This window comes from Lissotriton vulgaris, chromosome 4_1, assembly GCF_964263255.1.
Source record: "Lissotriton vulgaris chromosome 4_1, aLisVul1.2, whole genome shotgun sequence".
In the NCBI taxonomy this organism is placed as follows: domain Eukaryota; kingdom Metazoa; phylum Chordata; class Amphibia; order Caudata; family Salamandridae; genus Lissotriton; species Lissotriton vulgaris.
This window is the reverse complement of record NC_141691.1, coordinates 1,598,095,796-1,598,108,494: the sequence shown is the minus strand read 5'-3', so window position 1 is coordinate 1,598,108,494 and position 12,699 is coordinate 1,598,095,796. Positions and strand designations below refer to the sequence as shown.

The 12,699-nt window shown below is 39.0% G+C and overlaps 1 protein-coding gene across 1 annotated transcript in view; it reads right to left on the bottom strand.

Moving 5' to 3' along the window:
* Positions 1-6,114: 6,114 nt before the first annotated feature.
* C4_1H8orf34 (chromosome 4_1 C8orf34 homolog) overlaps positions 6,115-12,699 on the bottom strand; it is a 984,673-nt gene continuing 978,088 nt past the window's right edge. Inside the window, exon 14 of the mRNA XM_086965849.1 lies at positions 6,115-12,441. Coding sequence (XP_086821975.1) covers positions 12,434-12,441 — 8 coding nt within the window. The 3' untranslated portion in view covers positions 6,115-12,433. The remainder of the gene's footprint in view (positions 12,442-12,699) is intronic.

Below are 12,699 nucleotides of genomic sequence, written 5' to 3'. Positions count from 1 at the left end.
ATAGATAGATAGATAGATAGATAGATAGATAGATAGATAGATAGATAGATAGATAGATAGATAGATAGATAGATAGATAGATAGATAGATAGATAGATAGATAGATAGATAGATAGATAGATAGATAGATAGATAGATATTGCACTATGCCTACTACACTCGATTCGATTACAGTGGATGAACCAAGGTATTAGATTAGGATAAGGGTGAGAGATAGGTCAGCATGAGTAATGGGATCATGGCTAGGCATAAGGTTAGAGTCACAGAATTGTTTAGTGTTACAGAGACTTATGCTCTTATTATGGGCCTCCTGACACTATTCCTATGAGGTATTACAAAATCAACAGAGTTACAGCAGACCTTTCATGGTGCCACCAGAGATTTCAGCTGCTGAAAGCATCTGAAGTGTCTGAAAAAAAGTGATGGGGATGATGTGGATCAGACCCCAAATCACTGATTCCTAATTAAGTCCTCACCACACAGAGGAATCTCATGCTTTAACCAAGAATCCCTATTAGTTTCATCCCCCCAGAGTTTGTGGAACACTCAGCACTCTTAACTACAGGTGTGTTGAATTAACACCACAGCATCCACAGACATTGTAGTATGGCCGTTAGTGTTAATGTGAAGAATTGGGTTAGTTGAGGTTAGGATAATATTTGAACCATTTGCAAAAGTACCTTTTGAGTGGAACTAGGCATCCCTCAAACAATTAGTGCAAATTGCATATCACCTTTTCACTCTTTGCCTGTCATTTTATGTGTCCAATATATTAATAGTTCACATGATAAAATACCCATTCACAGATGGTCATAGAGTGACCTACTTAATGAAAATTAGTCAGTTCACCATTTGCCAACCCCTGGGATTGGCTGTGAGCACAGGTAGGGTGGCCTGCAAGGGCCAGCCGACTTTCACCCCTGCATATGTATTTCCTAAGAAAAACATTTTTAAAGCAGCTCATGTCCGTTGAAGGGAAAAGGTCCTGCATTAAAAAAAATCCATTTTGAAAAACATCAGGGGACCATGCAGTGGTCCCTTGGACTACTATCTACTCCCCTTTCAACCGTCCAACACTATTCACAAAGGAGAAGCTGTCCCACAGCAGCTTTTTTGGGAGTTAGATACCACCCAGATCGGATTTGGGCACTTGATCAATGATTTGCTACCACTACTGCAGATGGACATCGTTGACACATCGCAGTCTGAAAAAATTCTGAATGGCATCCTTAGCAGAGACCCACTTTTGTGAGTGGGAAATACTTTTAAGCCTCACAAAATTGGTTCATTTTCTGGTAAACACTGTTTTGTGGTCGTGAAACTACAGATTTTGCTAATTGCAAGTTTCCACTGCAAGTCTGTGTGATACACCAGGCTGTAAAGACCACTTGAAGAAGAACAAGAAGGTGAAGCAGTCTTTATTAAGGTACAAGCCCTGACACCAAGAGGCATCTGATCCAAACCACAGTCTTCCTCCAATTGTTCTCCAATCTCCACCCTCGCCCAAGGTTCCACAATAGAACAGAAGGACGTCATAGAACCATGGGTGAGGCCTCGCAACCGGGAGACAGCACAAGGCAGGTCGCGAGACCTGTACAAGGCAAAAGAGCATATCATTAAGAATACAAGGTGGAAACGTAAAAACAACACATCTCCTTATTTATAACAAATTAAAGAGTTTTGCAACTAGGGGAGGGAAAGGTAGGGAAGGAGGGGGAAAATGGGAGAGAGAGCAAGGAAAATGCACAGGCTAACAATGGGGAAACAGACGAGAAAGGAGGTTAATCACATAAAAAATCATGTAACTTTCCAGGCAGTTTAACTTCTCTGCCATGTCTGCGCACCACGGGTTCCTTAACCATAGTCCCATCAACGTGAGAACCATGGTGAGGAGGACAACCTTGTGCAATGTCAGAATTATCAGCATTGGGTATGTCAATTACTCTATTGGTGATGAGGTCACGTGGAGCACTAACAAGGGGTTCCTCATTGGAAAGTTGTTCCTGTGGTCATTCTGGGAAACATCATCTCTAGGGACACCTATGTCAATGGGAGGTGTGGCATCACTCGTTTCAGGGTTACAATCCCTAGAGGTATCAGAATTCAGAAGCCAATCGTAACTAGAGGAGGCAGGACTGCTAAAGAGCTGTTGTCCCATCTCCTCTGCACAAGAATAATGACGAAAAATGCCAAACTTTCCCGTCACTCAAGAGTGCGGTATTGCAGAAGATTTTCTTGACTGCCAGGGGCTGTGAATAATGGCTGTGAGAAAGAGTATTCTGCTGAGTCTAAAGTCATATATTTCTACTGCTTTTGGGTCATCCAGAACTGTCATATTTCTCTGAGCCAGCCATAACCAGACCCTGGCTGAGGGCTGACCTCAGCAGGCGCTACAATTGGGTGTTTGGTTCCCAATGAAAGACACATGTAGTCATGTTATTTGTGCAGGCCTCACAGATGCTGCCTCGTTTTGCAACAGTATATGCATTAGCCTCTTGAACATGGCCGCAGCAGAGGCCAGTCTGAAGGGAACTCTTTTAAATCTGTAGCTCCCGAAGGGTGTCACAAAGGTGGTGAGGCTCTTGCTGTCGGGGTGTAGGGCTACCTGTTGGTATGCCGCAGTAAGGTCAATAGTGGAAAACCAGTTGATGCCGTTAGTATGTGACAACATCTCACTGATCTTGGGTAAGGGGAACTGATCAATGAGGATGTTTTTATTAAGGTCACGGAGGTCCACACGCAAACAGAGTTTACCATTAGAGTTTTTGGCACAAACTAAAGGTGCGACCCATTCAACTGACTCTACCGGTTCAATTCTGCCAGACTTCTGTAATTCAAAGAGTTCAGATTCGACTTACTCCCTGATGGAGAAGGGGATATTTCTGGATTTATGGTGGAAACTTTTCAACTTTCCAATCTTAGAAAACACACGGGGGAATCTTGTAATAATGACATTCTTATACTCATTATCAGTCTGTAAGGAAAGCACAGGGTCTGGGCTAATAGGTTCTAGAATTATGCCAAGTTTTCCCCGGGTCCTTCCACCCAAGTACTGATGGACCGACGGTAGAAACATACAATTTACTTACAGTATGTTGGTCTTTGAATTGGAAAGATAGTTCTCTGTAACCTAAAACATCAATAGGTTCCCCCGTGAATGTTTTAGGAGAAATGTCAGGATTAACCAGATGTTGTCCTAACACGGGTACAAATTTCCCTTCCCAGACACTCTTATTAACAATAGTATACAGTGAACCTGAGTCAGCTACAATGAAGATGTCCACCCCACTGATATTTAAATCACATATAGGTTTCTTACTTCTTCTCTTTACATTCAGTATGTCATCATCGACTAGCAATACAAAGAGATTCATATCCTCATCATCAGAAGAATATAAATCGTCATGGTCTTCTTGTACAATAAACCTTACATTAGAGTACTTCTTTTGTTTACTCTGGCACATTTTGACAAAATGGCCTGTAACACCACATTTTGTACATTTCCGTTTAAGAGCAGAGCATGTTTTATCGTTAGCCAAGTGACATCTGCTGCCACATCTATAACACCTATAACATTTCCTGTTCCCTGTTAATTTAGCTCTGGGAGTAAAATCCTTCTTTTAGGAAGAATCAGGACTGTTAATGAACAGTGTTTTTAAAGTTCTTGACTCTTGCAACTATGGGTTGTTCCTCCCCTTCAGGTTTGTGCTTATCTTCAAAAAAGACCGCTTTGGCACACCTTCCAGTCAGACCTAATCTCTTGACAATATCAATGACTTATTGAAGTGAGGATTCTCCTTTCGCCCACATTTTTTCCTGGATGTTACGATTGGCAGCTCTCATTACTATTTGGTTGCGGATGAACTCGTCATGCAGCATGCCAAAGTGGCAGGACAAGGCCAAGTTCTTGAGTGCAGCAACAAAATCTTCAACTGACTCCTCCGAACTTTGTTTGCGATGGAAAAATTTGAATCTGTGGACTGACACACAGACAGTGGGTTTCAAGTAATTTGATAAATCATCAAGAGCTTTGGTGTAAACATCGCCTTTATACACGGATCTGTGTTTCTTATTTATACAATTATAAATTTTCATTGTTTGCGTGATCAAGCAGTGTAGTAAAAACTTCTTCCTTTCAGGAGTTAACTCCTCATCGTCCTCCTCAAATGTAGAGATGTAGTTTTCGAAATATTCGCGTCAGTCTTCCCATCTAAGAGATGATGTGGGGATCAAAGGATGTGGAGGGGAAAGGTTCCAAATGTTACCTGACGCCATAGTAAGGAGAGTGAACGAGGGTGAGAGGAGAAAAGAAGATTGATGTGTAGAAAGAAAGGAGAAGTCAGTTAAGCACGCTTTAATAAGTAAAGGAAGAGTGAAGCCAGAAGTAGAATAGTAAATGGCAGTGAATAGCGCATGGCAAGGAATTAAGATATAGTGCTCCAGAGGTAAATTAGTGAATGGTCACATAAAGATGGGAAAAGGATTGAAGAATAAATAACAAATTAAATGAAAGAGCAGTGCTTGACAGATACACGAAGCAGTGTGTGCATCACTGAAGTATCCAGAGCGTGGTACTTGTTATGAGGAATAACCCACGATCAATAATGTACGGAACCTGGTACGCATTAAATTGTGCGTATCACTGATGAAGTGACGCACTTGTTAGTGTGTGCATCACTGAAAGGATAGTGGATAAGTGACGCACAAGTAGAATACGCTGTGTAGCCTAAAGAAAGTGTGAGCATCACTGTTGAATGGCAATCATTCGTCGGTACCAATGTACATAAAATGCCCGCTGCGTGAAGAACGCGTAGTCCAAGGTAAAATGGCTGACACCTTCAATGTGGTTCAATGATGTCACAAATGCACAACAAGGTCTCAAAGGGGAGCCTGAGGTGAAATGTTTGCGTTGCGTTGGCAGGAACAACACAGGAGTACCTCAGGAAAGAGAAGGTTATCTTTCAGTGAAGGCCATGAGAAGGTATTTCATTGCATTGAAGTAAAAGGTGGGCGATTCACGTAGGAAGAAGGAATCAGCCCCAAACTGGTACAGATCGTACAGTGGACCACCGGGGGATCTAAAAGCACCAGGAGTTAGAACAGTGCTGAAGAAAAGTTCACCGAGGGTTGGTGAAGAGATCGTGCAAAAGGAGGCAGCAAACCCACAAACAGCAAAGATCTCACTGTGCACACTTGAAGACTTGGAGGCAGATTCTTCGTAACTGGAGCAGCAGCTCGGGGTGCAAAACAAAGTAACTGGAGACAGACTCAGCAAAACAGAAGCTCGAACTCTGGACGCCCGCAGAATATTGACCTCGGAGGGAGAGATGTGCAGAAGACACATTCAGGTCCGTAGTGGTGTCAGGGCACTCGTTGCCAAAATTGTAAAGACACTTCGAAGAAGAACAAGTAGGTGAAGCAGCCTTTATTGAGGTACAAGCCCTGACACCACGAGACGTCTGATCCGAACCACAGTCTTCCTCCAACTGTCCTCCAACCGCCACCCTAGCCCAAGGTTCCACAATAGAACAGAAGGAAGTCATGGAACCATGGGAGAGGGATTGTGACCAGGGGACAGCGGGAGGCAGGTCGCAAGACCTGTAGAAGGCAAATGAGCATATCATTAAGAATACAAGGTGGGAACATAAACACGGCACAGGCCTCAGACGTTTCTCAATAATTCATTCAAACTGTTCACAGTATGGAATTACAAATCTCTAGATTGTGAGTGATGGATTTGGAAACTGCAGGTCCTATTATGATTACTGATGTTGAACTTTCAAAGTCAGTTTTATGTCTTATTATGTTTCACACTGCAATGGATCAATGACATGTTTAATGGATGCAATGAATATTTCGAAATGTATTAATGTAGTCAATTTGAGCACCACATTTAAGCAATATGAGGCTTTAGTATCATGAATTTGTATTTCAAACATTTTTAATGAAGAGATCGTTTTAATGTGTTTATGTTACCAAATTTGAATTGAAGCATAGAAGGGGACACAAGTAAACAATAATAAACATCGACTGTTAAACACAATTGATCAACTTTCAATTAAAACGCAAGCACCTGAAAAGAAAACTCACCCCATCGGATTGTTTTTTACAGAGTATTGTTTTTATTTCAACAGAAAAAATTAATGGTCCTTAGCGCTTTCTATGAGTTGCAAGCAATTGTACTACATACACAAGGTACAGAAACAAGGCATATCTATATATGTTTTAATGTATACAAACAAGCTCCAAACATGCTTTAAAATTCTTAGAGAAAATCAATCAATAATCCTAATTTGTCTTTAAATTAAGCAGATATATTTGAAATAAATAATGGAACACTGCAGTCGGTATATAAATGACCTTAACAAAAAAAAATCAGGTCGCGCATCTGAAAATGATAAAAAAAATCCTGTTGTGGTCGATGCTTGTCATACATATGTAGAAATGTTCCTTTAGCATGCTTAATTCATCTGCTATTGTTCAACCATGCTGCAAGAAGTCTTTTCTTTCCTCATAGTGCGGTATTTGTTTCTCACTTTAGTTGTGCAACAAGGGAAAGGCCAGCTTCTACTCCTCACCCACTCAAACATCAAGCACAGCTGGAAAAAATGAACTGATTATTTTCTCTGACAAAACGTGTTACAGCTTGGCACATAGTGATATACAATTCAATTTTTTTTCATCTAAAAATGGCTAAAGATTACAAAAATATAAGCAGTAGAAAATTGTTGATAAGATCTAAGACAAAAATGATTTGACTCAACGCTGCTGGAAGTCGGAGTATACATTCAGAGTGTTCTGTATCCCTGGACAGTGCTAAAAGCTCCAGCACATTGACATAGCCTTGAAACTCTGTGTATTTTGCAGTGTTTCAGAAATGAGGCCCTAATCTGCAGTGATCAAGGCATGGTGGAGATGTTGATGAGCCCATAAAGGAACAGCAAAAACAAAAGCCAAACTCTATGTAGTGAACGCATGTTCAGCTAAGGGTCAGTTTTAAAATCCAATAGTGATGAAAAATGTAATATAATAGAAAAAGGAAAAACCGTACCCTGTACATTTGTGATGACTCCCACAAATGGTGATGGCGCAACATTAGTCCCTGCTTTGTGATTAATATATTAAAGAATTATAGATACAATCAATCAATCAATCAGATTACCAGAAAATGTAATTTAAAAAACCTGTACTTAAAGATAGATCAAGTAAAAGGTTGTTTATACCATTTAAATTCTGTTGATTCCATACAGTTGTTTCTAGCAATAAATATTTGAGTGCACACATAAAATACATCCACAGGATCTCAATTTGTGAGGAATCCACCATTTAGTTATATACTTTGTTTTATAGTGTGAGTTTCAGAGTGCTTTGCAACAGAGTAGAATACATCAGTGTAGAATACGTTGTCATTGTATTGCAGATTTAAGCAAAGCAAAGGAAAGGAAATGATAAACACATCTATTAAACCACGTGGTCTTTACAAAAACCTTTCCTGTCCTATAAAGGCTTGGAGCACCAACATATTGATGATAAGTGTGGGATTACAGGAATTGATTGTTATATTATATATTGTTATATTTATCACTATGACGAACAGTGTGTTAGGGCCCGTCCTTTTTAATGGATTTGTCACAGACAAACATTAATCAGTCTACAAATTGATGAAAACTGAAGCAGTGAGAAAAGCTGAGGGCATTCACATACATCTAAAGATATAAACTGAAATGTAAATTAATGGGCCGGATTAAAAATCAAACGAGTAACTGTAGGAGTACTGTGTTAAGGCTTTTAGGCCTTCAATTTTCAATAGGTGACTTTCAGTAATTTTCAAAAATTGCTTATTTTATTATTGTATGTGGATGACGCAGTGTTGATTGTTTCTACCCCCCAAAACCTTGCGTTATCTTGAGCACTCCTTTGTTAATTTTATGGCCAGGCTGGATTTATTAACTCATTTTATTAAAAAATGTTAATGACCTGTGCCAAAAACATATGTGACCCTTAACTATTACGATAGGTAAGGAAGTGTTTTTAAACTGTAGCCCTTTCTCGTACCTGGGGGTCACTTTCAATTCGTCTGAGAAATGGTCTGCACACATCGCACAAAGTTGGACCAAGTTCTTCTAAGTCTTCTGTCACCCAAGGGAGAGAGGTTCCTCAGACCCCTCTTGAAAATATATTCGGCACAATGTGTTCCTATAGCAACTTATGGAGCAGGCATTCGGGGCCTAGATGACTCGACTACCCTCCAAAGGGAGGAAAATTGATACTGTTGGAGAGTAATTTCAGCCTCGTGTCAACTGCTAGCTTTATTTGCCACAATGAACTAGGACTAGACTTTCTGAGCACATTTATTCGTAGCCAGCTACTTCTTTTGTGGCTTTCTGGAGCTAGAAAAAGAAAAAATAAATAGAGAGATTTTAGACTGTTTGGCATGTGATAAGGGTATTTTGATTCCCTGTATAGCACACATCAAAAAAACTCTGGAGGCTATTGTATTTCCTGATATTTTTTTAGATGGAACTCTGCTGGCAGCTCCTGTCAGAAGGCAAGTGAAAGTCTTGTTGCTAGAGCGGGCCAAAGAAGAGAGGATGAGGGCTGAAAGACAAAAATCAAATGGTAAACATTATTTATATCTTAATCCATGGGCCATTTCTACCAACTATTTGCATAATACTAATAAAAGCTGGGAAAGGCTTTTAATATTCAGATTCCAGCCTGGTAAAGGTAAATATTTTTTTTGTTTTCCGGCTGCACACCAACCCCAGCTCGACTATAGAGAATGCCCATGTACTAATTTGCACAAACTATGGCACATTTTCTCTTCTTTTGTTAATATTATAAAATGGATATGAAAAGAATCCTCATACCATTTTTGAGGCTTAGGAATCTACAGCTTGGAGAAGTGTGGCTCAATGATTAGAGTGGCAGACCCTGATGCAGAGGTCTAGCTTGGGACCAGGGTTCAATTCCCTGCCTCGGTGGGTCTTGGGCTCAAAAATTCCACGGACTTGATAATTCTTGCCTCGGTGCCTATTCCAATCATAGAGTCCCACTCTGCAACTCTGGCCAATAGTTCGCTTAATCTCCACAATTGCCCCCACAATGCTAAGGATGCCTGGCCTCCACCTTGGGTGTGCCCAGGAGTTGACACCTCACAGGGAAAGCCAGGATGGGTTCCACAGCGGTATTCGTACAAGCACCTTGAGACCCTTGCGGGTGAGTAGTGCGCTATACAAGTACCAATTTTCAATTAAGTGTATGCAAGCATATCATTTTTTACTGGCATTACCATATGACAAAACATGTTGACACATGACTCTGTTTCTTAAAGCTGCAGTCCGCTCCAGGAGGTCGATGGTTTTAGATTAATTCAGTAGACTGATGAATTAGAACTGAACTCCCTCTTAATCTTGGTTTTGCTCATCCCAGGCTATTTACATTCAGATTGTTAATCACTAATATCTCAGACTAGAAGATTTTATGTATTTAAATTGTGTTTTGTAAATAATTTGTATGTATACTATTGCTATTTTGCACATCGTGCATGCTTTTATGGCTGTTCACAGCCGAATAAAGAGAATTTTGATTTTGATTCTGATTATACTGTTATATTCATCACTATGATGAATAATGGGTTGGTTCCTGCCTTTTTCAATGGATTGTCACAGACAAACATTAGTCAATCTCCAAATTAATGAAAACCGAAGCAGAGAGCAAAGCTGTGGGCATTCATATATATCGAATATTTTGCAATGTATGGTAGAAACAATTTTATTTTCGAAGAATTTGGATTGTCTTAACTAAACTGTAAACTAATGGGCCGGATTAAAAATCAAACGAGTAACTATAGGAGTCCTTTGTTCAGGCTTTTAGGCCTTTGATTTTCAAAAAGTGACTTTCAGTAATTTCCAAAAATCACTTATTTTATTATTGTGTGCGGATGACGTGGTGTTGATTGTTCGTACCCCCAAAACCTTGCATTATCTTGAGCAAACCGTTGTTAATTATATGGGCAGGCTGTATTTATTAACTAAGTTTTATTAAGTATTTTATAATGACCTTTGGCCCAAAACATATGTAAGTAACCCTTAACTATTATGATTGGTAAGGAAGTGTTTTTAAGCACTAGCTCCTTCTCTTTCCTGGGGGTCACTTCCAGCTCGTCTGGGAAATGGTCTGCACACATCGCACAAAGTAAGACCAAGTTCTCCAGGGCTGTGGGCTCTATGCTAAGTCTTCTGTCACCCAAGGGAGAGAGGTTCCTTACACCCCTTTTGCAAATATATTCGGCACAATATGTTCCTATAGCAACTTGTAGGACTGGCATATGGGGCCTAGATGACTCAACTAACCTCCAAAGTGAGGAAAATTGATACTTTTGAAGAGTACTTTCAGCCCACCTGTCAACTGCTAGGTGTATTTGCCACAATGAACTAGGACTAGGCTTTCTGAGCACATTTATTCGTAGCCAGCTAATTCTTTTGTGGCTATCTGGATCTCAGAAAAAGAAAAAATAACTAGAGAGATTTTAGACTGTTTGGCATATGATAAGGATCTTTTGATCCCCTGGATAGTGTACAACGAAAAATCTCTGGAGGCTATGGGATTGGCTGATACTTTTTTAGATAGAATGCTGCGGGCAGCCCCTTCCAGAAGGCAAGTGCAAGTCTTGTTGCTAGATTAAGCCAAAAAAGAGAGGATGAGGGCTGAAAGATAAGAATCAAATGTTACACATTATTTACATCTTAATCCAGGGGCCATTTCTACCACCTATCTGCAAAATACTGATAAGAGCTGGGAAAGCTTTTATTGTTCAGCTTCCAGGCTGGCATAGTTAAATATTTTCTTTGTTTTCTGGCTGGACACCAACCCCAGCTCGACTCTAGAGAATGCCCATGTACTAACTTGCACAAACAAACTATGGTAAATTTCTCTTCTTTTGTAAATATTATAAAATGGATACGAAAAGAATCCTCATATCCTTTTTGAGGCTTAGGAATCTATGGCTTTGTATGCAAGCATATCATTTTCACTGGCATTACCGAATGAAGTAATGTGTTGACATGTGACTCTGTTTCTTAAAGCTGCAGTCCACTCCAGGAGGTCGATCGTTTTAGATTCATTTTAGTTGACTGATGAATTAGTACTCAACTCTGTCTTAATCTTGGTTTTGCTCATCCCAGCTATTTATATTCAGATTGTTAATCACTAATATCTCAAACCTGATAATTTTATGTATTTAAATTGCGTTTTGTAAATAATTTGTATAAATACTATTGCTATTTTGCACATCTTGCATGCTTTTATGTCTGTTCGCAGCCGAATAAAGAGAATTTTTATTCTGATTTTGGTTCTGGTTCTACTTTTATATTCATCACTATGACGAATATTGTGTTTGTTCAGGCCTTTTTTAATAGGTTGTCACAAACATTAATCAATCTCCAAATTAATGAAAACTGAAGAAGAGAGAAAAGCTGAGGACATTCACATATATCTTATATTTTGCAATGTATGGTAGAAACAATTTTATTTTAAAAGAATTTGGGTTGCCTTAACTAAAATGTAAACTAATGGTCCTGATTAAAAATCAAATGATTAATTGTAAGAGTCCTGTCTTCAGGCGTTTAGGCCTATGATTTTTAAAAAGTGACTTTCAGTAATTTCCAAAAATCGCATATCGTCTGAATAAAAATGTATGAAAATTCTAAATTGCTATATTTAAGTCTCAGAACACATGCAAATGTTTTTCCAGGTTTGAAAACATATGGAAAGTCCTAAAGTTAGGAAAACTAATTGTATGTGAAAGGTCACTTTGAATGTACTTGAATACACACACTTATGGCATTGTAGTTTTTGACACAAACTAGAGAAATACTTTTCACATCCCTTCTAGGGAGATCCTTGTTTCCACCCTCACCCTAAAGTTATTACAGTTATTACAACAGGAAATCCAGCAAATATGTGACGTATTACAGGTGAAAGTAGATTTTTTATTTTGAAAAAAGTCTACAGTCATGATTATGTGCAGGATTTGGAAATTTGGACAACCAGTCCTTTATTTCGAAAAAGAAGTGTTAAATATTAAGTGATTGCACAGGAAAATATATAAAACAAATATGAGACTAATAACTGGTTTGGCATTTGTTGATGCTGTGCTTTAGGGCTAGCAGGCTATGATAGCTATAATTCTCTCTTCATTATACTTGTTACTTGCAAATCTTACATGCATTCCACTGTGATGGCTTGAGATACTACAGCAAAACAGCATCTTGAAAAATGCAGTTCTACTCAGCAGCTCTGCTGGCATTTGTGATGGAATCTTCCAAAAATACAAAAATAAGCATTCTTTTAAATTATTAAAGAAAAAAGTGGGAAACAAATCTTCTAGCTGGTTGTTTTCACACTGCTTCTCTTTCATTTTTTGCGTATTTCACAAACCTGTAAAAAAAAGATTATAGTATTGAGTGTGTAAAATAACAAAGAGCAAGTGTTTAAAACATGAGTTATGCATAGTAGTAAATTCTGCAAAAACTAGTGATGATTTTTATGGAAGACAGGTTCTCACCAACAACCAACAAATCAAGGTGAATCCCAAAGGACAGTGAAGAAACATCTATCAGTGACTATATTTATGCACCATTTAAAGATACGTGAGTGTTTGTCATGATTTTTATTCAAATGATTCTCAAATGCATT